This window comes from Rhinolophus ferrumequinum, chromosome 18 (genome assembly GCF_004115265.2).
Source record: "Rhinolophus ferrumequinum isolate MPI-CBG mRhiFer1 chromosome 18, mRhiFer1_v1.p, whole genome shotgun sequence".
NCBI lineage: Eukaryota > Metazoa > Chordata > Mammalia > Chiroptera > Rhinolophidae > Rhinolophus > Rhinolophus ferrumequinum.
Window position 1 is genome coordinate 43408754 of NC_046301.1, and position 26554 is coordinate 43435307.

Consider the following 26554-nt stretch of genomic DNA (forward strand, 5'->3'; position numbering starts at 1 on the left):
GACCCACCGCACAACTGGGTGGTGCAGGAAGGAGGATGAGAAACACTGGTTTTCCCATCTCTGTGCTCTGCCCGGGTACACCATGAAGGCACATGCTTCAGGAAAGCGGGCCTTGCCCTCTAGGGCCTCATCCCCCAATGTCTGAAATTGCCACATAAGTTTACGTAAGTCAGGCCGGAAGGAGACTCATCAATTGTTGGAGTCCAACGCTGTCAGTGAGCCATTTGTGTTAAGCTCTTCTGTTAACCTTTCCTCTCCTGTCCAGTCCTATAGCCGAACAATCCACAAACACTCACTGAGTACTGTTTGGGCTAGATGGTGGAATTCATTTATTCCACAATCATTTATAGTAATGAAGGGTCTGCTCTCCAGGCGCTCACCTCAAGTGGAGGAAATAAGCTATAACCCAAATCAAAGACAACTTACACTAACAAATAGGTGATGATAATAAGAAATTATGCTGATAATAATACCTACCATTTACTGAGTCACTAGTGACCTGACATACTGCGTCTCATTCATTTCTCGCAATCCCAACCCAGCAAGATAGATGTTATTGCCTTTTACAGGCGAGGAAAGTAGAGCTCAGACAGGTTCCATCACGGTGTCACAAGGAGACACAGACTGAATCCAATATCAGGCTGATGCCCAGCTCATTGCCTCTTGAGCGAGAGGCGTAAAAGTAAATGCTACAGACATTTAGACGAGAGTGAAGTCGTTTCAAGCTGAGCCATGGAGGAGAAGGGGATTGAGGTGTTCCTTGAAGGCGGACTTCTCCTGAGATAGGCAGAAAGGCGAAGGTGTTCCGGGAGGCAGGGGGCAGAGGAAGCAGCCCTAAGTTCAGGAGGACATAGCATTTCTGAACACTCAGCTCTTTCCCAGAGCAAACTCGGCTCTTTTCCAACATAGGCTCTCCTGAATGAGCTTTAAAAACTTAGCAAGATATTCTCTGGGGTCAGACTGCCTAATCTGAATCCTGGTTCTTCCATTGGGCCAGTTACTTCATCTTTGGTCTCCAGTGTCCTCATTTTATTGGGTTCTCGTGATGATTAAATGCATTAATATAAGCAAGGTGTTTAGGACAGAATCCAGCACAGAGTAAGTGCTCAATAAATATTAGATATCATCATCACCACAGCCACCACTGCCACCATCACCATCACCACCACCATCATCATCTTCACTGCCATCACCATCATCCTCATCACCACCATCATCATCACCACCACCATCATCATCATCCTCACGATAATTAAACAGGTCCCTAATCTAACTGGAAACTCAGTTCCAAGGTTGCTGCCCATTTCTGTGTTCATCTTAACCCTTGCTTGTTTCAAGAGCTCTGTTTAGGATCTGTATTTTATCACAGCCTTTCTACTCTGAGTCCTTAGATGCCTTTAGCCATAGTCTCTGATATGCAGTCATGATTAAGTTTTATAAAATTAGTCTCTGACAAGGTTTATAAAATTCCAAGGAATTGGAGGCTTCATCATTTATGCCTTTCCAAGGAAATGGAACTTGGCTCTTACCTGATAACATGGATTGCTCCCAGAAGTTCCCTTTTGGCTTCAATGAGCCTAGGTACTGGGTGTCGCCAGAACCCCCTGACGGAGCCAAGGTCCCCTCCTTTGAATTCAAAGCATAGGTTCTCACCTCCATATTTTACCACAGTATAAGTTTTTGCGTAAAGCTCTGTGTCCCCCAGAAACAGGGGCCTGCCTTCTTCATCTGTGAGTCCCCCCACACACACACACACCCCACCCCCACCCAGTACCTAGCACAGAGGCGAACACATAGCAGATGCTCAGTGAAGCCATTCAGATGCTATTTGCAGCACTTCCTATATGCCAGGCACTGGTTGGGAATACAAAGGAACGTAGACATGGCACCTGTCCTCGTCTGGGGCCTCCCACCTTCTGGGCAGGCAAACACATTGAACAGAGAGCTGCCTGAGTGAACATGAAGCAGAGTACTCAGCGGGAGGCTCCCTGAGGGAACCCAGCCTAGATGGGGTCAGAAAGCCGTCTCCAAAGAAATGGTGTCAAAGCCAAGCCCTGAAGGATGAGCAGGAGTCAGCTGGAGAGGGCTGGAAGGAAGACATTCCAGGCAGAGGGTCCATGCAGAGGGAACTGCTGGGCTCAACGGAGCAGCCAAAGGAGACGGTGTGACTGAGGGTGAGGGGTAGGCAGAGCCGGATTCTAAGTGGAGGCCATATCCTGCGAGGCCTGGTTGGAGACATGATTCAATATTCATTAAAAAGTCTCTTGGGCTGCCGTGTGGAAAATATTTTGGAATAAGCAAACAGGAGGGAGACTAGAGGCTATTGCATTCGTCCAAGTGTGACATGACAGGGTTGGCCTAGTGTCATGATGGCAGAAATGAAAAAACAAAAACACTTGGCTTTAGGGGAATGAACAGAACATGGTGATGGATGGCTTGTCGGCGATACAGGAGGAGGAGGTGGGTGGTACTAGAGATGACCTCTGGGTGCTGGTGAGAACAACCTGGAGGGTGGAGAGGCTGTTTCCTGGGATGGGAGGTCTGGTGGAGAAACAGATGGATGATCTTCCTGCTAGCTGTGGAAGTAGAGAGAACAAAACAGATGATTCTGCCAAGAAGCATCCTGAAGCGGAGGAAAGTGACAGGCCAGAGGGAGGTGTGGGGTCAGGGGAGGGTCATCGTAAAGATGGGAGGTTTTAGCAAGTGTCTGAGTGATGAGGATCAGGACCCGAAGGAGGACGGTGAGAACCAGGAGAGGGAGAAGGTCCCAGGCAGGGCAGGGCCCAAAGGGGAGTCAACGCAGCCCAGAGCCCCGGAAAAGAACGGGACTTTGATTCATCGTGATGGGCTGGACAGAGAAGATGTGGTTTTAAGAGCTGAGTTGAACTGAACACGGGTCAGGCTAGGAATTCTTTATCCCCAGCAGTGGGGCCCCCCCCACCTTGGTATCTCAGTGCCTGTAAGAGAAGCTTCTGCCATGCTCACCATACGTCATTTGCTGGATTTTTCTATCTACCCCTCCAGCTCCACCCTCCATCCTTGCGCTTACCTACCGTAGTCTAGTGCCCCAGGGAGGCAGGCGTGGGTGTGGCCAGCAGGGGGCCCTGGTGGGAGACTGCAGGTGGGGAGAGGAGAGTGGCCAGTATGTCTTCTCCCAGCAAGGTCCTTGCAGGCCAAGGGTAATAGCTCTTACCAGGTACTTTCCACACAGCTCTTAGCTCTCCTGGGTAATATATTGGCATCCTGCCCTCACTCCTGCAGGCTGGGGCTGTTTTCTATCTGAGCCCAAGTGTTATTAGCCCCTGAACACTGGAGTGTCCTTTGTGATTTTGTGAATTCCCTACACTATGTTCATACCTTTGTTTTAAAAATCCCTGTTTCTAACTTTCTTCAAATCATCCACTTTAAGCATGCCATCTGTTTCCTGCAGGGACCCTGACTATACAGTGATTGTCACCCCTTTCAGATTCATAAAAATGTGGAATATGAAATTTGGGAAGGAAACCTAGATGTCTTCTAGTCCAACTCCTTTATTTAAGTAAGAAAACCATGATTCAGAGAGGCTGAGCGAGTTGGCCAAGGTCACACAACTGAATGTAACTCTCATTTACTCTTCTGGGAGAAGTGGATCCCAAGGCAAGAAGTAATTCCCTCCAGGAAGAAAAGGTTGAGTCATTGAGCTGATGGTAGGAGGCAAGTTGGGAAGAGTTTTGAGGATGAGAGAGGCATGTTCTTATTTTTGGGACTTTCTTGCCTATTCCAGAAACTGTCCTTCAGAAGCTTTCATAGCCCATGTTTACTTTCTTCCCCAGGGATAGGACCCATCCATCTCAATGAGCTGGAGTGCTCCGGAAATGAGAAGTCCATCATAGACTGTAAATTCAATGCTGAGTCTCAGGGCTGCAACCACGAGGAAGATGCTGGTGTAAGATGTAATATCCCTGCCATGGGCTTCCAGAAGAAGGTGAGGAGACAACGCACAAAGGGGGCTGTTATGTTTAGGTCACTGAGACTCCAGAAAGTATAGACCAGGTGGCCTCACTCTGAAGGTTTCTAGCAGGTGGTAGTAGGGTGCTCTGATAATGATCTCAGAAAGGACTCAGCCTCTGCCTCTGTCACTGTTGCTGACGTTGTCGCCTAGCATTTCTAAATGTACCAAACAAGAAAAGATATGTATAAACACCACTGTCCTTCGTGGCATATGCCGGGCATCCACTGTGTGCCACGTCCTGCACCAGGACTGGTGTGATCGAAGCTCAGTACTTTCTGTAAGGAACTTAAGGTCTGTACCACCTCTGACCCCCTTGGCGTGGAGCCTTTCCAAGGACCCAAAGGAATCACATCGACAGCAGATCTGCAAATCACACAGATGCAAGCACAATACAGACAAAAGACGAGATTCTGGTAGCCAGAGGGGAAGAAAAGGGAAACTTAACAGTGTTATACCAGAGACATACCCACCCTTCCTGAGACGGGGTCTCGAGAAAGCAACACTGTGTCTCCTAGCTTGGGTGACCTTGCCCACAGGAGTAGCCAACAAGATGACTTCCTCTTTGCCAGGAGGTCTCTCCAATCCTACCAAAAGGCTCAGTAAATCCTACTTAATGCTCTTCGCTGTGCCACGAATGTGGTCAGGACCGTGCCTCATCTGGTACACAGCTGGCACGTTGGAAGAGCTTCTTGAGTGCTTATTTTTAAAATGAGCAAACACGGATTCATTGGGAGGCAGGATGGTTCCCCGGCCGGGTTCCTGCTCTGCCAGTGATTCTTGACCTTGGCACCGGTGTACCAAGGGCACTGAACTGGTCAACCACAACCCATCTCATGCAACTCACTGCCCAATGGGCCAAAAATGTGAACCCAATAGCGTCCAGCCAACCCGTGAATTTGCTTGTGGGTGAGCAAGGGCCTGGGCCCCAGTCCCACAGCTGCAGGAAGGCTGGCTGTCTGTAATTGCCCGGCACCATTCCAAGATAGCCATAACAGAGCTATAAAAGCTGCCGTGCCCTGAGTCACGCGTGCTGTGGCCCCATTCACTTCAGACAGATTGGAGTTGGGTGGAGTGGGGTTTCAACCCAAAGGAAAGACTAGACCAAAGAAAGTGAAGTTTTCCAGAGCCATTTTATGGTGGGGATTGCTGAGCCAGGTCATGTGCTCAGTGATCCCAATGGAGGCACCACTCCCAGCACAAACATCCTTACTTTGTCCCGGGCCCTCCAGGCCCCAGGACGTGACCCTGGCACTTGGCTATAGGATGTGAAAGTTTTACACCTGGATTTGTTGCTGCTATTCCTGGGAAGGACATGAGGAAAGCAATTTCTTTCTGTGAAAGAAATTCCTATGGGCTGCACCAGTTCTCGCCAGAGCAGTGGGTCAGGCTTCCGCACAACCTGGCTTGGGGTCCCCAAGGATACTGGCAACAACACAGGGCAGAACAATGAAGACTCCTGAGTTTTATCACTGTGCTAGTTTGCTGGGGCTGGCAGAACAAAATACCACAGAGCTGGGTGGCTTAAACAATGAAAATGTGTTGTCTCCTAGTTGTGTTGTCTGCAAGTCCAGGATCCAGGATGGCTTCTCCTAAGGCCTCTCTCCGTGGCTTGCAGGTGGCTGCCTTCTCACTGTGTCCTTCCACACAGCCTTTCCTCTGTGTACATGCATCCCTGCTGTCTCTTCTCTTCTTGTAAGAACACCGGTCATATTGGATTACAGCCCCACACATATGACCTCAATCAACGTTAATTACCTCTTGAAAGAGTCTTTCTCCAAATACAATCACATTAGGGGTTAGCATATGAATTCAGCGTATGAATTTGTGGGGGGGACACAGTTCATTTATAATAACCGTTCCCTAACTGATCTCTTCGAGGCTTCAGTTTGCTCCTCTGAAAATAAGGAGGAGAGATGATTCCTAGAAAAATCAGTTGATTTTTCACTGAATGGCTGGAGAAAAACCACAGATTTGGAACTGGTTTTGTCCAGTTAGCCACGGCAAAGCCAGAGGCACTCAGGAAGACCAGTGTCAGCCTCCCAAAGGCTAGCCCTCTTGCCTGCTCTGATTCTCTCTATCTCCTCTGCAGAGAGTTTTGCTTTCTGATGAGGCTCACATCTAATAGTGAGCATTGCTATGATGGTGTCTAATAGTTATCGAGCACTTCCGGTGTGCCAGGCCCTGTCTGAGCACTTTTCCTGAACTATCTTATTTAATTAATCTATTCAACAACCCTGGGAGCTAGATCGAGTACCATGGCTGCCTTTGGCTTGTCCATTAGCTGGCTGAGCTCATTGACCCTTGCAGCCCCCAAGTCCACAATGGGAAAGAAGACCTGTGCCCTAGGGGTTGTGCTGTTGCAAAGGATTAGTCAGCTGTTGTGCTGTTGCTAAGGACTGTTGACCAAACTGCTGAGGATTCCTGGAGATGTCATGACTTATCCCAAAGGAATGAATTGTTAGAAGCATAAAGGGTATCTGAGTAAGGTAGTTGGATTAAGGTTTGCATTTTTAGAACCCTTCCCTGTTACCGGAGAATGGGCTCTTCTCAGCACGGTGTCCAGGTTCTTGGTGTCTCGAGCAAAGAATTGAACAAGACACAGAAATAAAGTGGTGAAAGAATAGTTTGTTAGAAGAGATAGTACACTCCAAAGAAATAGGAGTGGACCCGAGCAGCAGAGAATGGCTGGCTCAAGGGCTCATTATTAAAAGAAAAAGGGTTTGGAGCAGTCGCCTGAGCAAAAGCAAAGCTCAAAGGGCTCGGACTGGTGAGGACTTGGAGTTTTTATCCCTTTTTTCTCTAGAATGGGCTGTTCTTTTCCGGGCTTGGGACCACTTGATTGACACCTGTGATAGACAAGAGACTATTTTTCCTCATCTTTTTAGACTGTGCATGTTCCTTCCCAGAATTTAGTCTGTTATAATAGTATTAATGAACTTCTGGGCATATGTATGATATTATAATGATGGTTTAATGAGGCCCAGGTGAAATGAAGGTTATTGTGGCCTTTACTGCGCAGGTGTGAATGGCTGGTTTAATCTAGTTGGGTATTTTGTACCCATTTGTTCCTGTAGGGGTAGATAATTACAACGAAAAGGGGAAGTTTGGGGCGGAGAGGGGAGGTCTTTTGGGTGGTCGCATTCTGTAGGTTATGCAGGAATGCAGAGATCCGTTGCTTATCTCTAACTGCCTGCCTTGTTTTTCCCTTGAGAGACAATGATCCCCATAAAATCTCTATGGGAAGTTGAGGGACAGGAGGTCTTTTCTTCTGTATCTGCTTCCTGCTGGGCAGGGATGTAGAGCTGTCCCTACCTATTGGGGGATTCACGGAACTCTCACCCTGTCTGATCTTAGATAAGAGGAAGGGGTCCCAAGATCTGCCTGGAAGACCGTTGGCTTCTTTGGTTGCGACTGGCAATCTTGCTGGGGTATCCTCTGTTTCCCCAAAGCCCCTGAATGAGGAAAAATAGATTTGAATTAATAAATCCTATTAGCTCTATAGAGCCTGTGGCCATTCAACCAGTCATTCAGGTGTCGTTAATTGTCCAGGAGTTAGGCCCAGAACGTAGGAGAGAACATTAGACTTCAATGATTACAATCAACAAGTATGAATCACAAGTTTTAGGATAATTATCTAAAGCAGGGGTAGGAACTTAAAAAACTGGGGGAAAAGACACTTGAGAAGGAAACTTAAAATTTCTATAGGAAAGAAAACAAAAGTTTTTCAGTGGTGTGGGGAGCTACTCATCGACCCCTATCATTCCCCAAACGCCAGATCTCCCTGCTTTCATTCCATAAGACTGATTGTTTACTTATTCATTTCAAAAATCGTTGTGGAGGACCTAACATCTGTGAGGTGCTATCTTAGATAGTGATCACACAGGAAAACAGACAAATACAGCTCTGCCCTTTGAAGCTTACATTCTAGCAGAGGAGGCCGATGTTAAACAAATTGCAAGTTAGCTTAGCTATAATTGTCATAAATGCTAAGGAGATGTATAGGTGTTGTGTGCCAGTCTCACACTATGAATAACCAACGTTGTGGTCAGACTGGGTTTTGTGGTTCTTATTATGATTGCAAGATGGCCATCAGCAGTAACCATCAGGAAACGTTGGAAAAATATTACTTACAAGACCTGGAAATTACACAGCCCATCTGGGGCCACACAGTGGAGTCAGGGAAAAAGACAGACAGACAGACAGACAGAGAGACAGAGAGCGCTGGGGGCTGGGGTTCTGCTGAGGTCAGCAGTGGAGACCTAGGGTTCCATGGCTCACTTTTTATTGCTCACTATTTATTTCAAGACGTAAGAGGGGGATTTAAAAGTGCAGGAAGAGAGAAAAACAAGTTGCCCAAATGGTCAGTAATCAAAATCAACCAAGGTTTCTTTTCTTTTCTTTTTTTTTTAAGATTTGATTGGGGAAAGGGAACAGGACTTTATTGGAGAACAGTGTGTACTTCCAGGCCTTTTTTCCAAGTCAAGTTGTTGTCCTTTCAATCTTAGTTGTGGAGGGTGCCGTTCAGCTTCAAGTTGTTGTCCTTTCAGTCTTAGTTGTGGAGGGCGCAGCTCAGCTCCAGGTCCAGTTGCCATTTCTAGTTGCAGGGGGCACATAGTTGCAGAGGGCGGAGCCCACCATCCCTTGCGGGACTCGAGGAGTTGAACCAGCAACCTTGTAGTTGAGAGCCCACTGGCTGATGTGGGAATCAAACCGGCAGCCTTCGGAGTTAGGAGCACGGAGCTCTAACCACTTGAGCCACCAGGCGGGCCCTCAACCAAGATTTCTAAAGGACACTCTATGGGGGGAGAGGGTCTGGGGCTTTATCTAGTCACATGGCTGGCAATGTGTTTACTTGAGATAACCTTCTTTGAGGGGGAGACCTCGATAATCAAAACTTAAGTCAGGTGCTTGTATTATACAAAGGAGAAAACCCAACTGTTGGGGCTTCCAGTGTAACAGGGAGCCATGGAATATGTAAGGGGGCGCTGACCCCAATCAGAGGCAAATGTCAGTGGGTGTGGACTCAGAAAGAGGAACAGGATCAGCCAGGAAAGGGCCTCTGTATGTAGTGGGCTTCCATGTGAAATGTGTGATTTACACGGTCAAGAAAGTTAGGTAGCCACGGAAACCGAAAGAAGACCCATGTGCCTGGAGGTCAGAGAACAGGATGAGAGGGGCATGTGACAAAGACGCAGAGGAGAGCGGTGAAGCAGTGGGAAGCCACTGACCTACCCTAAGTAGGGGAGGGACAGGATCAGGTGTTTTTTAAAGATGCCTCTGGCTTCTGAGTAGAGAATGGGTCAATGAAGTCAAGAGTAGAGGCTGCGAGAGGTGAGGCGATCTGACCGAGGCATGTGGTGGTGGTGCCCTGGAGAAGGGGTAGGGATGGAGTTGGAGGGAAGTGGGCTGATTACAGAGCGACTTGGGAGATAAAATCCACCAAGACGTCGGGGTGAGAGAGAGGGTGATGTTAAGTACGGCTTCCAAGTTACTGGCTTGTGTAACAGAATAGATTCGGGAATGAGCAAACTACAGCTTGCAGGCCAAACCCATCCTTCCGCCTGTGTTTGTAAATACAGTTTTATGGGAACACAGCCATGCTCAGTCATTTCCGTAGCGTCCATGGCGGCTTGCACGCTGCATGGCAAAGCTGAGTGCTGATGACAGAGCACACGTCCCACAAAGCCTAAAATATTTACCACCTGGCCCTTTTATAGAAAGTTTGCTGCCCTGGGATAGAAGGCAGTAACTTTAGCTGAAATAGGGAATAAGGGGGAGATAGAGCACAGGGTTTGGTGGAGAAAGAAAAGAGGGCAAGTTCAGATTAGGAGTCTCAGAGATGCCAAGTGGAACCGTCAAGTAGGCGGTTGGCTCCATGGGTCTCAGAAGAGAGTTCTGGGTGGAGAGGACATGTGGGAGGAGATGCAATCAGCAGCTGGGGCCAGCAGAGGGTGTGGGGAGGAAAAAGGGGCCCAGGAAAGAATCTGGGGGACTTCTAACATTTTAAGGCCCCTTGGTGCATCCTTCCAAGTGTCTGATTCTGAGACTAGCCCCATCCCCCCAACTGGTAGGCTCATGGGGAACCGTGGGGAACAGAGGCAGATTCTGCTGTTGTGCTCAGGGGGAATCAGTGGCCTCCCTACTACATAAGCTTCTAGGGCCCCCAGGTGCCTGCTGCGGGACCTGATATGTAAGACCATGCTGGGCATGATGCTGGCGCACAGTAGGCTTTCAGGGATGCTGTTGAGTCTGATTATGTCCCAGGCAGGACCCCCTGGCTTGGGGAAATTGGGACTGATGGCAAAACAGTGGGGCTGCTCCTCTCAGTCCCCTCCTAGTGACTATGCCTGCCTTTCTCTCTACAGCTGCGCCTGAATGGGGGCCGAAACCCCTACGAGGGCCGGGTGGAGGTGCTGGTGGAGAGGAATGGGTCCCTCGTATGGGGGACGGTGTGCGGTGAGAACTGGGGCATCGTGGAGGCCATGGTGGTCTGCCGGCAGCTGGGCCTGGGGTTCGCCAGTAACGCCTTCCAGGTGAGAAGCCCGGGCCTCAGACCCCTCCGTCTAGCCTGATCCTGCCCACCTCTAGTCAGCTGCTGTCTTCAGTGGACCTTCCCCAGCTACCCAGGAGGAGGGGAGCAAAGTGTTGCAGGCCAGAAGGCAGAGACCTCATCCTGGCCCCAGGGCTGCCCCTCACAACTCTGAGTCCTTAGGCGGGTCACGCCCCCACTTCCTGCCTCTGTTTCCCCATTGCAGAATGAGAGCCTATACTCTGGTTTCCCAGTCCACTCAGCTTCGTGCACTGGGATTCATCCTAGGCCAAGGGCTGATCCTGGGGTGATGTGACTTTTGCAGAGGGAAGCAACTCAGTCCTACAGGGTAGTGGAGACCACCCAAGGCGGAGGCCAACACTCCACACGCATTAGCTTGCTCCCTGAGAGGCCCCTCTGGCCAGAGCAAGGTCCCAGCTGGTGTCCCCGCTCATGCATTCTCTCGCTGATTGGCTGCTAAATTTCCAAGCCCATCCAGAACCCTTGTCAGAGTAGCTGCGTCCTCCTCCCACCAGCCCCTTCCTTAGAGGGAAAGGGACGCAGCTGAGGGCCGCCAAGTTCCTGCCCTTACCAAAAGGCCGCAGAAGAAAGAGAAGTAGCACTTTGGCTTCAAAAATCATTGCCTCTGGACCCTATACTGTGAGGGAACAGGGACCTGCGGAGTAGGACAGTGTCAGAAAGAGGCTGGAGGGCGGGGGCGGGAGGTGCAGAAGACAGAAAGCTTGAGGTCTATTCCCAGCTGTCCTCCCACCAGCCCACAGCATAATGATCCAGGGCAAAGCAGCTGCCTTTCAAGGCCTCAGTTTTCTTCCCTGTGACATGGGATGGATAGCCCCATGTCCATAGTATCCTGGTTCTAAACACTTTTCAAGCTTCTCACAGAGCAGCTTGCTTTGCTAGCTCCTGTGCCCAGGTGGTCTTGCTTGGGAAGGGGGTTTCTGAGGACGAGACTTGGAAGAAGTCTGGCAGCCTTGCTGAGCCTGATTGCCTGCCAGGTCCAGGGTGGGCATTGAGTCCTGAGCAGAGGCAGCCCTGTGGCTCCTCATCTCGGCATCCAGAAGGGACAGGTCCCTGACACTGCTGCCCACACCCTCTGGGAGCCCGTCTTCCCAGAGCAACATAGCGTCTCTGCTAATACTGCTTATGACAAACCAGCGTGCACTCTGGTTCTCCCAGGAGAGTAGAAAACCGTGCTTATTACAACACAATGGCTGTCCAGCCGTTTTTGTTCCCTGCTCATTCCTAAGACATCGGGGCCTCTGCTGGGTTGTGAAATGGGCCTGCATCTGACATCAGTCCCAAATCTGCCACTGATTACAAGCCCTGTCCTTGTCTAGGCCCCAGTTTTCTCTCTAGAGGATGAGGGGTGTATAGTCAGGATTTCTAGAGAAACCGAATCAAGAGCATGTATGAGTATCGAACTAACTACTGACGTTTGTGAATAATTTTCTTCTCTCCAAGTCTGATCAATTAATGGGTAGTGCCTTTTCGGAGCACGATGTTGAAAAGGATTCTGAGATCACAGTCAGGCTTAGAGGAGAGAGTGCTGTGATTGATTAGTGATGTCTGCCCTGGGCTCAGGATAAGTCAGTGGGCAACATGAGTTGCAGGTACCTGCTGTTCCTGACACACAACCCTGAACAGTTGTTTGACCAAACCAGCCTTAGCAGTACTCTCTAGAGGGCGGGAGTGGCGGAATCCCAGTCTCAGGGTCAGAAGACATGGATTCTCACTCACTCTGCCATTAACCAACCGCATGACTTGGGTAAGTGAGTCTTTGTGCCTCAGTTGTCTCCATCTGGAAATAAAGCCTTGGGATTTTTGTGAGGCAGAAAGTTGATAGCATATAAGAAAGTGACCATTCATGATGACATACTGGCCATTTCTTTTGTTGATTCTCCAGGAGACCTGGTATTGGCACGAAAACATCAATGCCAACAAAGTGGTCATGAGTGGAGTGAAGTGTTCTGGAACGGAGCTGTCCCTGGCACACTGTCGCCACGACGGAGAGGATGTGGCCTGCCCCCAGGGTGGAGTGCATTTTGGGGCTGGAGTCGCCTGCTCAGAAAGTGAGACTCCCTGGGGGTCATATCCACCCTCCCCACGGCTCCAGGAGGGGACCAGAGTCTCACTGGGGCCTCTGCCATGAGCCGAGCGAAAAAGGAAAACAGAGGTTAATTCTTATTAAGTGAGAAGTTGGGGGCAAAAGGGAATCCCTCACCCCCAACCGCAGAACCTTGCCTGATGACAGGGGGAAGGAAAGCAGGAGAGAGGAACGGGAAGTCTGGGGACCTTAGGTTCAAATCTCAGGGCCACAGTAGACTATTGAAGCAACGTTGGGTAGATTATGGGCTGAGAACACCTTGTTCTTACCAGTTAATGAGGAAGAAAATACCTTCCCTGAAGGATGTTTCTGAGGTTAGTGAAGCATGATGCTCGTGCTAGGTGCTCATTCTTTCTTTCTTCACCCTGCTCCATAAATTATTTCTTGTTGCACACCCTGGAGGTGATTTAGCTTCCTGTTGACTCCCTGGAAATCCTAGAGAGATTGAAAATATAGAAGGGAAAGCTCCAGCAGGGTTCAGAATGACCCAGCTGGGGAAGGTCCATGCTGAGAGAGAACCAGAGGACAGCCTGCCTTCTTTGGGCAGACAGCCTGAGCTCTGGCCTCCTGAGAGGACAGACTAAGATCATCACCCTTTACCAGCGCCCCCCAGGGGGAGAACATCCAAGCAGAGAGAAGTGGTCTCACCACTGTTAGGGCCCTTTTCTTGGCTTATTAATTTATTTATATTAAGTAATATACCATTTGTTTTCCAAAAGGAAATTTAGATAATATAAACCTAAGTAAAATTCAAGATAGCATAAGATAAAAGCAGATGGAAAAAAAGTAGATATCGGCAAATAGGTAGTGGCTCCATTTGGAGCCGAGAGAGAGGTTAGTGAAAAATATGTACTGTAGAGTCCTGTACATTTACTATGGAGAGGTTGTAAATTTCACAGTAAGCTTCCTAGCAGCCAAAGGAAAGACGGAAACCTGTTCATTACTATAATTCACAGTATCCGTTAGATAGAAAAAAGCAAACCCATGCATCCATAGAACGCCACTATTCTATAAAGGGAATTCCTTATGAGGACAGAGAGTTATTAGATAAGCAATGCCCTCCACATCCTCACGGCAGATCAAAAATGAGTTTTATGGGGCTATTCCTCAGAGAACCCCTCTGCTTAGGCTGAAGGCATCACTCAGAGTCTGTAGGGGAGCAATAGCCATTTGGGCCAAGAATGCTGATCTGGCTTACTACTTTATTCAGAGAGATAAAGTATGTTCTTCAGGCAACCCTTTGTGATTACTTTTCCTCATCCAAACAATTACACATGAACAAAATCTGCAAATCCTCCCCCACCCCTCTCTCTCTCTCCCCCTCTCTCTCTCCCTCCCTCATCACCCCCATATTTAGCCCATCTTGTTTTTTACCTTTTCATATTTTCCCAATTCCCTCTACCTCCTTCCATCCTGCTGTCACCACCTGCATCTGGGTGACCACCTCCCACTCTGTATTACCGCAGGGTCTCCTCACCGGGATCCCCAACAGTGACACATGCCTCCAGCACCCTCCCCTCCCTGAAACCAGAGTCCGTGCTGGTCTCCCACTCATGCTCTCTCCTGTTCAAACGTCATCCAGGCTTTCCCACTGCACTTACGTGAACACAGGACAAGCGCAAGCAGCATGTCGTCCAGCCTCATTTCACACCACCTTCCACTCCCACCCTTCCTCAGTGTCCTGACCACACAAGCTTTGGCCCCTCCTTCAGGCCTCAGGGACCTGCCATGTGCCCTCTGTTTTGCCTGAAATGCTCCCCCTACCCTCACACGTTAGAGTTGTTTCCTCTAACCTCTGCTCATCCTCCAGGGAACAACTAAACTGCAACTGCCTCCCAGGAAGCCTTCCCTGACTCCCCACAGACTGAGCCCCTTGTTATAATTCCCAACAGAGTCCCATATTTCTCCATCAAGCTGGGTCTGCAATTAGGATTAAGTAATTCATATTGCTTCCGTGTCTCCTGCTGGAATGTGAGGTCTGACTTGTGTAGCACTGTTCAGAGAGCCTAGCACAATGTTCATCATACCATGTTTCCCCGAAAATAAGACCTAGCCTGACCATCAGCTCTCATGCGTCTTTTGGAGCAAACATGAATGTAAGACCCAGTCTTATTTTACTATACTATAAGACCGGGTCTCATCTAACATAATATAATATAAGACCGGGTCTTATATTTATGTTTGCTCCAAAGACGCATGAGAGCTGATGGTCTGGCTAGGTCTTATTTTCGGGGAAATACAGTAATACTTGGTGCATGGGTGGATGGATGTGTGCCTCCGAGGAGCTTCTGGTGGATGTTCTGGATGGTAGGGAGGTCAAGGCCATGTCCCATGACAGGTGCTCAGAGCACAGACCCCAGGTATCAGCTTACTGCAGGCCACATGATGTTAGGACTCCTGAGCTGGATGGAAGTAGGGCTGGCTTCCTCTAAGAAAGAGGAGGGTCTGATGGAGACCCCTCTGCAAAGCTCAGAGGTAAGCAGAGGGCTATCCACTGAGTACTGACTAGTGTACAGGCAACTAGTAAAAGACTATCAACACCCTCTGATAAACGTGTCCCGAACCCTCAGCGCCAGCGGTGTTGTATCCTGGCGTGTGCCCCTCCAAGAGGAAAGAGCACTCAGCCAATGGGAACCTCCCGATTTCTGTCTTCCACTCCCAACCCCACATCCCGTGTGCCCTTTCACTATCTTTCCATCCCATATCCAACCCCAGGGGTGAATTTGCTCTCTAGAGCCTCCCTCCCCGACCAGCCTCACCAGGTACAAGGGTTCCTTGAGAACCTACTGTGCTCCAAGTGGTGTGGGGAGGGGATGCTTTGCAGAGGGGGTGCAGACGAGCTGAGAGTGCTCCAGGTTCTGGTGAACCTGAGGGAAGCAAAGCTCACAGACGCACGTGCACTTCAGAAATTTACAAGCAACTTGTCAGAAAACAAAAGATGGATGGATCTGGCTGTACAGTAATCATATCCAATTTTGTGAACTGACGTGTACTAGAAATGTTCAATGGAATCTCACTTGTAAAGGGAAGCCTAGAGTTAATCCTTTTGTAAAGAAGCAAAACCTAATACAATTATACAGTAAATAGGGATTGTAGCCATCGGTAATTTTTTTAACACTTGCTATGTGCAATGCGCTAATTGAGTAAATCAATCTTGTTTTAAAAGATGCACTTTTAAAACTCTCGCCTAGAGCCAGTGTGAGTGGAAACTGAAAGAACCTGTTAAGGAGGTGATTTGGCAATGTATATCAGAGTCTTGAAAATATGCAACTCTTCCTCCTAGCAATTGCACTGATAGAAAGATATTCTGAAGAAGTAATTTAACTTATATACACAGATTTACCACAGGATGTTTATCATAGGTTTATCTTTCACTGGGAAAAATTCCAAGCAACCAATGTATCTAAAACTATGGGCTAGAGTTATTAATTAAATATTATGTAGCCAATTAATTTTGTAATGGATATTTATTAACAAGGAAATATGTCAAGATATATTTGAAAAGAGGCAGTATTAGCAGACTATAAATCTATACACAATATTACACATGCTGGAAAATAAATCTGAATCACTCCCAGAAGAATCAGACCAAGGGATTAAGAGAGTTCTGTCTGGGTAGAGTGAACATTATCATTGTTTGCTTTTTATTACGGAAAATCTCAAGCCACTCAAAAGTAGAGAGAGTGACATAACGAACCCTCATAGATCCATCACCCAGATTGAACGACTCAACATTTTGCGCATCTGCACTGATACCTGCAGAAGTGTCCAAGAGGACTCTCAGAGAAGGGGAAGAGGAATTTGGGGGTAGTCGTCCTCAAGGAAGGTGACCTTGAGGGGGAGGCCATGAGCCAGTTCCAGGAGGTGATGCTAAGCAGGGACAGAGGTTTGTCCCAGTCCAGGAATCAGAGTCAAACACTTGGGAAGGGGTGAGGGGTCTCTTGCCTTCCCTTGAACACTGTGTTTGCACCTCCAGCTGCCCCTGACCTGGTCCTCAACGCAGAGATTGTCCAACAGAGCACCTACCTGGAGGACCGGCCCATGTTCATGCTCCAGTGTGCTATGGAGGAGAACTGCCTCTCAGGCTCAGCTGCCCAGACCAACCCCACCACTGGCTACCGGCGGCTGCTGCGCTTCTCGTCCCAGATCCACAACAACGGCCAGTCCGACTTCCGGCCCAAGAACGGCCGCCATGCATGGATCTGGCATGACTGCCACAGGTAGGCGCCGCGTCCATCGCCAAGCTGCCCCAGCCCGACACCCCACAGGGCCCAGATGGGATTCAGAATCACAGGGTCACTTAGAGAGGCCACACCGTCTAGTGGGCAGGGTTTCCCTAAGTTGGTGGGAGTCGGGTCTGCCACTCTGGCCGGCCACATTTACTGAAGCGAAACCATTCTCTGCTCCCAGTTGTCCTGGGCCCACCGCACCTTCCCTGAGCCTGTTGTCTCTCTTGCCTCCAAGGCCCCTAACGTTAGGAGCCAATTTCGTTTTGAGTATCCAGTGCCCCTCCATTAACCTTAGTCAATGGTTTTCAATGGTTTTCAAGTGTGTCCACAGGAAGTTCTTGTTCTGCAGGGATGCTTTGGACTCTGAGTTCATTTAGAAATACATATATATATTTTAAACTATATGAATATATACATATATATGTATTTTTTAATTTTATTGGGGAATATTGGGGAACACTGTGTTTCTCCAGGGCCCATCAGCTCCAAGTCATTGTCCTTCAATCTAGTTGTGGAGGGTGCAGCTCAGCTCCAAGTCCAGTTTCAGTTTTCACTCTTTAGTTGCAGGGAGTGCAGCCCACCATCCCATGTGGGAATTGAACCGGCAACCTTGTTGGGAATTGAACCAGCAACCTTGCTTAGAGCTCAGGCTCTAACCAACTGAGCCATCCAGCCACCCCTCCGGAAGCTCAGCGGCAGCTCGTTGTCTCCAATCTAGTTGTGGAGGGCGCAGCTCACTGGCCCATGTGGGAATCGAACCAGAAGCCCTATTGTTGAGATCTTGTGCTCTAACCACCTGAGCCATCTGGCCGTCCCTAGAAATATATTTTAAATACCAGTATGTATTTTAAATATCTCTAGAAAGACAGTGGATGTGGAGACAAGCGTTCTGGCCCCAGGAGCCATGTGATCTGGTCTCTCAACCCAGCTGTGCCTCTAACTGGCTGCATGATGTCAGGCCATCTGGGCCTCGTCACCCAGGACCTCTAATGTCCCTTCCAGCCCTCGGTCTGTGGATCCAATCCCAGGGCTATAAATCCTGACCAAGCGCAGAGTGAAATCTTAGAGCCATTCCTTGCTGGAGCCAACAAAAGCCACCCTGTTCATCTCCCGGCCTTTCCTTTTTTTTTTCCGTTGCCTTTATTCTTACTCTAATCCAGAACCCTCTGCCCCTGCTTGTTCAAGTGTCCTGTTCATTCACATTTTCCTGCTCAGATCGGAGCTGGGCAGGTAGAAAGAACAGAAGCGAGCACACTTTTGAAAAGGAAGGGAGGGAGGCCCCTGCCACGCAGCATGGCGGCAGCAGTCCCCTGAGGGGTCCGCAGATGTTGGCCCAGGGAGCGCCCATCTCTGTGCTTAGAATGCCATCTACACATCAGAGCTTTTGCACTGGGTCCCTGCTGCTCAAAGTGAGGCCCGTGGGCTAGCATATCTGCCATCAGTGTCGCACCCAGTGCAGACTTTACATCAGAATCTGCATTTTAACGGGATCACCAGGAGCTTGTGTGCACATCACAGTCTGAGAAGCCCCTGTGTAGCTCATCTCTAGGTGTCCTTCCTGCTCCAAAATGCAGTGATCACTGTTAGGGGCATAAGAGCCAGCGTTCATTGATCCCCCCTACATGCCAAGCACAGGATACCCTCATTTTCACAGGTAAGAAAATGGAGGCTCAGTGTTTGTGTGACGCAGGAAGTTGTGGGGTGGGGCTTTCAACTCGGGCCTGTCTGTCCGCAACGTGTGTGCTCTTTCTGTCACCTCTGCTGAACTTCATCAGAAATCTGTCTCTCACATGGCTGCTTTTTCATGTGACAACCGATGGTCTAGTCACATTCGAGTCCGTTTTGGGATAGAGTTGTTCAACCTATTTCAAAAGAAAGGACTGTGATGGAATTTGGGGATACTGATTTTCCTTTATAATTACTATCCGTACGTTCTGAAAGTCCTAATTAGCCAAAGAATTGCTCTTTACGTAGAAGCCTGCCGGTCATCTGCGGGGTAGAAGTCAAAGGGTAAAATGAAAGTCAGGACCATTTTGGTTCCTGATTTCCTTAGAGAACACATACTGGAAGCCTGGGCCTGTGGGAGCTGACGCTGCCTGGGCGTCTATAAGTAGAAGGTAATTGCACTGTGTCCCACACAGGGCGACCCACCCAGACATTACATGGAAGGAGCCTCTGTGTGACATATGCTTGCTCTCCCAGGAATGGTCTCCCCTCTGAGAATACACATGGTGACATTGTGGAAATGCCGCTTCAAATTGTCCCACCCCTGCTTGTGGTCTATGTTATTTCTCTGCTTACAGATGTTCCAGTAAATGGTTTGGGAGGGATGGGTGAGAAAGAACTTGTAGCTAAGCATATGTTCCCTCAGACCTCCCCTCCTGGTCTGTAACTGAGAAGAACCGTAGGATTCCCGCAGAGCTCCAGAGAGCCCCCAGAGGTCCAGGGACTTCTTCAGGCTCTGTGGGAGGACCTTTCAACAGGACTCCTGGCCCCAAACCTCTTTTGGGTCTCTTTGGGAGTTTGATGAAAGCTGGCCTTTCCTCCACTCAAAAAAATTCTTTCTAGAATATTTGACATCCTATTTTAGCGGATCTACAGATCCTCCGGTCCTATCTGTGGAGTCAAGCTGGCTCACATTAGTGCAAATGGGGAAAACTGTCGCTCCCTATTTAATTGATGCCTCAATGAGGAACAGAGCTATGTTCTTTGAAACACAGACACTGAACTTCTTAGACGTCTCCTCACCAACAGGCATAGAGGATAGTGCCCTGCATCATTCTTTTGCATAGGCATTGCTCTTGTTCGGTGATCTTGCTGAGGTCCCCCTCCTGCTTCTTGAGCCCCCAGGGAGGGGAGCCACACCTGCTTACCTGGCACATCACGTCCCCTCTTTGGCAGGGGCCAAACAAAGCTGGGCACCACGCACACCAGGGCACAGAGCATCTGTGCCCCTGCTGTGTCTCAAGGACTGGCCCTCCCACCTTGGGGAAGTCTGCAAGAGGTGCTGGGAGCTAGAGAAGCAGAGAAGTGGACATCCAGCACAGGTGCGAGCCCTGCAAGTCAGGGCTGGCTTTGCTACTACAAAGGGGAGACTTTCGTTTGCTCCACCCGGCCTCCCCCAAGTGTGGGGCAGCCCATGTAGGACTGAAGCCCCACAGATGTGATGTGACCTCTGTGGGCCAACCTTAGGCCCTCCTCACACCTGTGGGGCTTTGTTCCGGCCGGGGCGGGGGGATGGGGTGCCTAGCATTTCCTGAATGCAGGAAGGGTCCCTGTCATTGTGGCAGCACCTCCTGAGACTGGAACATGCTCTGAAATGGGGACAGGAACATAGTCGCACCACAGCTGAGCTCCAACCATGACCATCCATTCTGGAGACGCCAGGAGACAGGCGGCTGGCCTGGGGAAATGATGAAGAGTGGCAAACATCTCCTCTACGACGTGCACTGGTTCTCTGACTGAAAGTTTTATTTGGGCCCCCCGTGACCTAGGATAACAAAGAGTATACCCAAACTTCCCACCTTTCTCTGGACTAGCTTTGTCTGTCATCCAGTATGCATCCAGTACCTCCTTCTTCCACGAGTACCCTGTCTTCTAACACCGGGCTCTGGAGTCTTACGGTAGAAGGCTTCCTTCATCCAGATCCTAATGACCTCCATCAAGTGTCAGGTTATTCTCTCTCCCCAAAGTGTTCTGGAATTTCTTTCCAAGTGGAGTTTTACCATCTCTACCCCAAGGATCAGACCTTCTCTTAGACGTCCAAAGGTCAGGACACCTCAGCCTGGAGAGAGGAAGTGTACCCTCATCACCAGGACGTCCCTGGGCTCTCCACCCAGCTGGGAGGGAGATGTGGCCCGGGGATGGGGCGGTGTCCACATATGCGGGAGAGGTAAAGCAGAGAGGCTCCAGGACCACAGCTAGAATTGGGGGGCTCCACACCAGCTGTTTCTCACCCGGTGTTCACAGGGGAAAAACTGAAGAGCTGGGGAAGACTCTTAAATGAAGTTTGCAGGAAGCAGGGGGAGCGAGAGGAAGTCAGCCTTACAACAGTCCATCTGTGGCCTCTGTCTGAATTTTGTTTAGGCAATGGAACACAAACCTATTTCTCTTCAGTTTTTCCAGCTGGTAAACACAGGAACAGAAGCCACTCTCTGAAAGATGCAGACATGTTTTAGGCAATGAGTCAGACCTCATGTCTCATCTTGCTCCTCTAAGAAGCCAAAAGAGACTCTTTCAAAGTCATCGGTTCAGCTGCCCCAAAATGTGGCCTTATGCATGTTCTCAGTGGTCCCCTGGCTCAGCATCGTTTTTCCCAGAAACATGAGTGACCTGGGAAAAGCCCAACATAGGAACTTCTGACATTATTTTTAGCACAAGCAAACACAGGTGGAATGGAGGAAAGAACCTCTAATTTCCTCTCTGAAAACTTATCCTTTTAATTCCCCTCTTCCCTCAGTCCTCTACTGCCAGTGGAGGGAGCCTGAGGCCAACAAGTGAGGCTTGGGAGGGCAGGAAGCTACTGTGGGCCTGCGAATAATCGCAGGAATGGCAGTGGTGGTGGTAATAAAAATCCTCCTCCTATTACTGCTGGAACTAGTACTAAGGAGAGAGGTGGCAGGTACCGAGCTCTCCTCTGTCACAAGCCCCGTGTTAGGTATTTCTGCGATTTCTCCCGTTCGACATCCTTACAGTACCCGAGACTAAGTCATGTTATCGTGCCCTCTTCCCTGAGGAGAGAATTCAGGTCACGTGGAAACAGAACAAGTGATTCTGCTCCCTGGGCCTTGGTACCTTGCCTTCCATTTTCCTCATTTTCCAAATGTCCCTGTTGTGAGAGACGGGTGTGTTCGATAGTTGCAGACTTGTGGCTCACGTTGCAGGTCAAGATGGGCCTGGCCTGCCAGTGCCTGGGGACGGTCCCATGGCAGCCATGTTTCCCCTTGTTTATTCTGAACCAGCTGCATCACTTTCCAAGAATCTACATCTGTTCTCAATTCTCCACCCACCACTACCCCCCCCGCCCCGCCCCCAGTGAAGAGATGGGACACGGCTATGTAAACAATCCCAATCCGCTGGGCTGCACAAGCTCTCTCCCTCCTCTGCTTCACTCTTCCTTTCCACAGGCCCTCAGAACTGTCTTTTTCTTCTCCATGTTTTGTGCTCCACGCAAGGAGCACAGACTTCCTGCTGTTCACTTCCCAGAGGTAATTGCACCTCCCCACCCGAGGCCACAGGCTGCTGAGGTGGGCTGAGGTGGGCTGAGGGGGGACCCTCCCCAGTCCCCACCTCCTGCCTGCCTGTCCCAGGGGATGCGTTAGTGCTTATTCTTCTAATCGGAGCCCTGATAAAGCCCTTCCCCCGTACTCTAAGAACCCTCCCCCTTTCTTTTCTCTTTCCCTCCCTACCATACTCCCACTTTAAAAAGTTTTCAAGAGGGTGACCGGTTAGCTCAGCTGGTTAGAGCGCGGTGCTCTTAACAACAAGGTTGCCGGTTCGATCCCCACATGGGCCACTGTGAGCTGCACCCTCCACAACTAGATTGAAACAACTACTTGACTTGGAGCTGATGGGTCCTGGAAAAACACACTTAAATAACTCAAAATTTAAAAAAAAAAAAGTTTCGAAAGACATCGAAAAGTGACTTTGACTAGTCTGCAGAAAGTGAACCAAATAGGAACGGGCTGTGAGAGCCACGGGAGTGCTCAGGAGGGTTATACAAAGCACTACCTACCAATTTTGTAAATTTATTGAGCTTATTGTATGCCAGGCCCTGTGCTCCACAGCTTCTCACTGATTCCCACAATGCCACATGCCTTCCATACATTAGTATTCCCATTTAGCTGAAGAGAGAGCAGGCCCAGGAAGTGAGTGGCTGCCCCTCTCCTGAGCCCACGTAAACACCGTGGTTACCGCCTTCTGCTTCCATCCTCCCTTCCCTTATGCTCCATCATCACTCCTCTCTCACTGGCCACCCCTTTGGACCACGAGGTGTCCCCAGAGGCAAATGGCCAGGTAGGCAGCAGGTGCTCCTGACACTGAGTCCCAGACGCCGTCTCTCACTGCAGGCACTACCACAGCATGGAAGTGTTCACCCACTACGACCTTCTGAACCTCAATGGCACCAAGGTGGCAGAGGGCCACAAAGCCAGCTTCTGCTTGGAGGACACAGAATGTGAAGGAGGTATCTTAGTGTGGGGAGCTGGGGTGCCTCAGAGGGACTTAAAAGCCCCCCGGGCTGTGCCCACCCAACCTGTCCCTCAGCCAGACACTGGACTCTCACTCTGTCCACTGCTGACTCCCCACGTGACCTTTCTCTACTGGGGCTTCCATGGCTCTACTCAGGGCTGGAGTAAGGGCACAGTTTCCCCAGCGTTATGCTGACAGGCACTGGTGGGGCCACAGGCTCCCAGGTAAGGCCCAAACCCTTGGACCAGACACGTAGTCCTCTCCCAGTCTCACAGCTGTTCTCCCTGTGTCCCGGTGCCAAGTGCCCCTGCCACACTGGCTCTTACTCTTCAAATCCAAGCACAAATGACCCCCTCTGAGGTTCCCAGACTTTCTTGACTCCCCCAAGCAGAAGTAGCACTCTGCTCACACCACTAGGCGGCTGCCCCATGTGCACTGTGGCCACACCTGTCATCCTGACATGACTGGGGCTTGTCCGGGAGAGACACGTGATTCTTCTCGGTATACCCAGTGTTTAGAGAAGTGTCCGACATGGCAGTCTCTCAATAAATGTGACTGCTACTAATATGCCATGAAATCACAGCAAATCGGTTTTGAGCACCTACTGTGTGCCAGACAACTGGCTAGCCCAGTAAAGGTCAGATAGACAAACCAGACACAAGCCCAAATCCCAAATGGTGATTGTCCAGAGGGAGACAAGATGACCCCATGTTAAGCTAAATAATAAACACCAGAGCTTTACCGGATAAGTATGCACTCCATTCCCAGGCTAACGATTCCTCAGAAAGGTGAGGTTGGCCAGAACAGGCTTTGTGGAGGAGGGGGACCCTCGCAAGGTCTGAAGGGAGGTCTGGGATGTGGGTAGAAAATCTAGCAAGGGATTCTATTGAAAGGAGAGAGGATCAGACAGCACCCAGTGGGGCCTGGATGCAGAGCCCTGTGAGGCAGAGGTGGGGGTGGGGGTGGGGGCGGGGAGGCACTTGGGGAAGGAAGTGAGATGCTGAGGGTGGGAGGGTGGCACAGAGGGCAGAGGGGCCATGAGTGCATGAGTGACTGGGGTTCCCTCGGCCCCTGCCTGCAGACATCCAGAAGAATTATGAGTGTGCCAATTTCGGCGAGCAGGGTATCACCATGGGCTGCTGGGACGTGTATCGCCATGACATCGACTGTCAGTGGGTGGACATCACTGACGTGCCCCCCGGAGACTACCTATTCCAGGTGAGGGGTGTGGGAAGGGGTTCCAGAGCCCCGCTGATGGGAGGAGGGGTCTTTTCTCCAGCAAGCGGGGAGGCAGCCTCCTTCCCCTTGGTGCCCAAACACAAAACACGGGCATGGAGGCCAGACTGTCTAAAGTGCAGGAGTCCTATACCCAGAGGCCTCCCACGTCGTCGGTCAGGTAACCTGAATATGTGAGGCTCTCACAGCGGGGTGGAGGGCAGGGCAGACTGCAGACCTCCTGGGACGTTTGCACTCCATTCCGTTTTACAGCTGGTGCTTACAACTCAAAATGCATCTGCAGCCCGATTTGGTCCTCAGGCCAGGAATTCCTTGCACAGACTCTAAGGCCACCTAACCTTTTGGGTCCTTTAGAGCTAGGCTCTCACCTCCACCCCGATTTCTCCCAGTGCCCTCCCCCTGCCTTGCTCTGTGCTGTCAAGGCTGAAGGCAATCTCATCAAGAGGCCATCCCTCACAAGTGTGTGTGACTTGACTCCCCCAGAAATGTTTGCCTCATAAAAGAGGATCTGCACAGGGGGCGATTCCTCATGCAAAGAAATGGATCTGTAACAGCAGAATGTCAGGTCCTGGAGACGGTCCGTGCAGCGACTGCGTGGGCGCTTCCCAGGGCTTCCACATACTCTGTCTGGGTGGAAGGCCAGTCCTGGGGAAGAACCAGGGAGCCCTGGCCTCCTGCAAATACCTTCCTGCTCCAGCCAGGGCCCTGACTGGTGAGGGAGACAAACCTCTCCCCCCGGTCCCCCCTTCTGGTGCACAGGTGCAGTCCTGCCTGCTGAGATTTCCTTTCACCCTCTCATTTTTCCCACATCCGCACCCTTCTTGCTTTCCAGCTTTCCCCATGGGTGGCAAAGTAGGTGACCAGAAATGTGTCATTGTGCCTTGAAAGCTTTCTCAAGGGGGCATTCAGCCAGCCCAGGGCCTGGCCCATGGTCCCCACCCTCCAGACAGCCCTGGGAGGAACCAACACCTGCAGAGAAGTGACCACAGAGGGGCTTTGAAAGTCTCCTTCGGCAATTTCAGAGGCTGGAAATCAGACAGCTAAGCACTTTTCCACCCACAAACCCAAAACCGCAGACTTGGAGAGGCCCGACCAGAGACCAGAGTGCTCTGTATTTTAAAAACTGAGCATGTGTGTCTCTGTGCACGTATACCATGGAGGGCAGCTCGTGTTTGAGGGCTGCTGTAATTTTGCTGGGAGAATGGCTCTCGTCGTGTATTTTGACAAACGCCATCTGGGGAATAACTACGGCTCATTGAAGACTGATGGCAGGCTCGGCCCTGGGAATGCTCTGTCTCGTGTCATCCCCAGTGGTGGCCGTCACTATTGCCCTCATCTTACAGCACAGCCAACGCAGGCAACATCAACTCTGTATTTTGTGTTCTTGACCCCTAAACTATACAATTCACAAATGAACTCATTAGAGGCACGTTAATGCCTCTGATTAATGGAAAAGAATATTTCCTTTGGGACTGACACTGAGCTTTAGCCGCCACATAAGAGCCATGGCTTGGGGTTCCCTGGCCCTCTCCATTCCCACTACAGACATTCGGGTACAGACATCAGCAACACTGCACGTGGCGGGGGAAAGCCCAGCAAGGACAAAGTGGTGGCTCCAGGACTGTGTGCCAAGGCTCAGATGCCAGCTCAGCGGGCTGCCAGGTTCCCCGGTGGCCTTGCGCTGTCCTTATTCTCTCCGCTTCCTGGATCCACCACAGCAGATCTTTGGCCTAAGAAATTAAATCCAGGTCTCACAGGTCTTCACGAGATTTAGAATCATATAATATGAGAGTCAGATGGGATCGTAGAAACCACACATTTCAGCCCCCACCCTTGCCCCCAAGCAGGTCAAGCTGGCCCTAATGGCCCCCTGAGAAGAGCTGGGTGCTGCATCCTGCTGCCCTCAGGGCTGCACTGCAAAGGGTCCTGGGTGGGCTCCCTGGTGGCACGGTTATTGGTGGGCAAGGAGCTGCACAGTCCTCAGAGGTTGGGTTTGTCTGCCATGCATGTATGGGCTGGGGGCAGAGGGCAGGGGACAGCAAAGGTTGTTGGGTGGAAAAGAGATCCAGGAAATAATAAGGCCACCCCAGAATGGGACATTCAGCTGCCTTAGCTGAAGAGACAGGGTCAGAGTGGAAAACAGCCTAGGGCAGGTCTGGCAAGCAGGGCCAGATGTGGGCCTCCCAGAACGGCCAGCACTGGGCCAGGACACAGGGCAGGGGGCCATGCCAGCCTCTGTTTCCCACAGCATCTCT

At 50.3% G+C, this 26554-nt stretch overlaps 1 protein-coding gene across 2 annotated transcripts in view; it reads left to right on the forward strand.

Moving 5' to 3' along the window:
- The window catches only part of LOXL2 (lysyl oxidase like 2), a 92521-nt gene that overhangs the window by 63217 nt on the left and 2750 nt on the right, over window positions 1–26554 (forward strand). For both annotated transcript variants that reach the window (XM_033135507.1, XM_033135508.1), the window contains exons 7-12: window positions 3813–3964; window positions 10357–10524; window positions 12445–12610; window positions 16622–16865; window positions 22943–23058; window positions 24145–24281. In XM_033135507.1, coding sequence (XP_032991398.1) covers window positions 3813–3964; window positions 10357–10524; window positions 12445–12610; window positions 16622–16865; window positions 22943–23058; window positions 24145–24281 — 983 coding nt within the window. The remainder of the gene's footprint in view (window positions 1–3812; window positions 3965–10356; window positions 10525–12444; window positions 12611–16621; window positions 16866–22942; window positions 23059–24144; window positions 24282–26554) is intronic.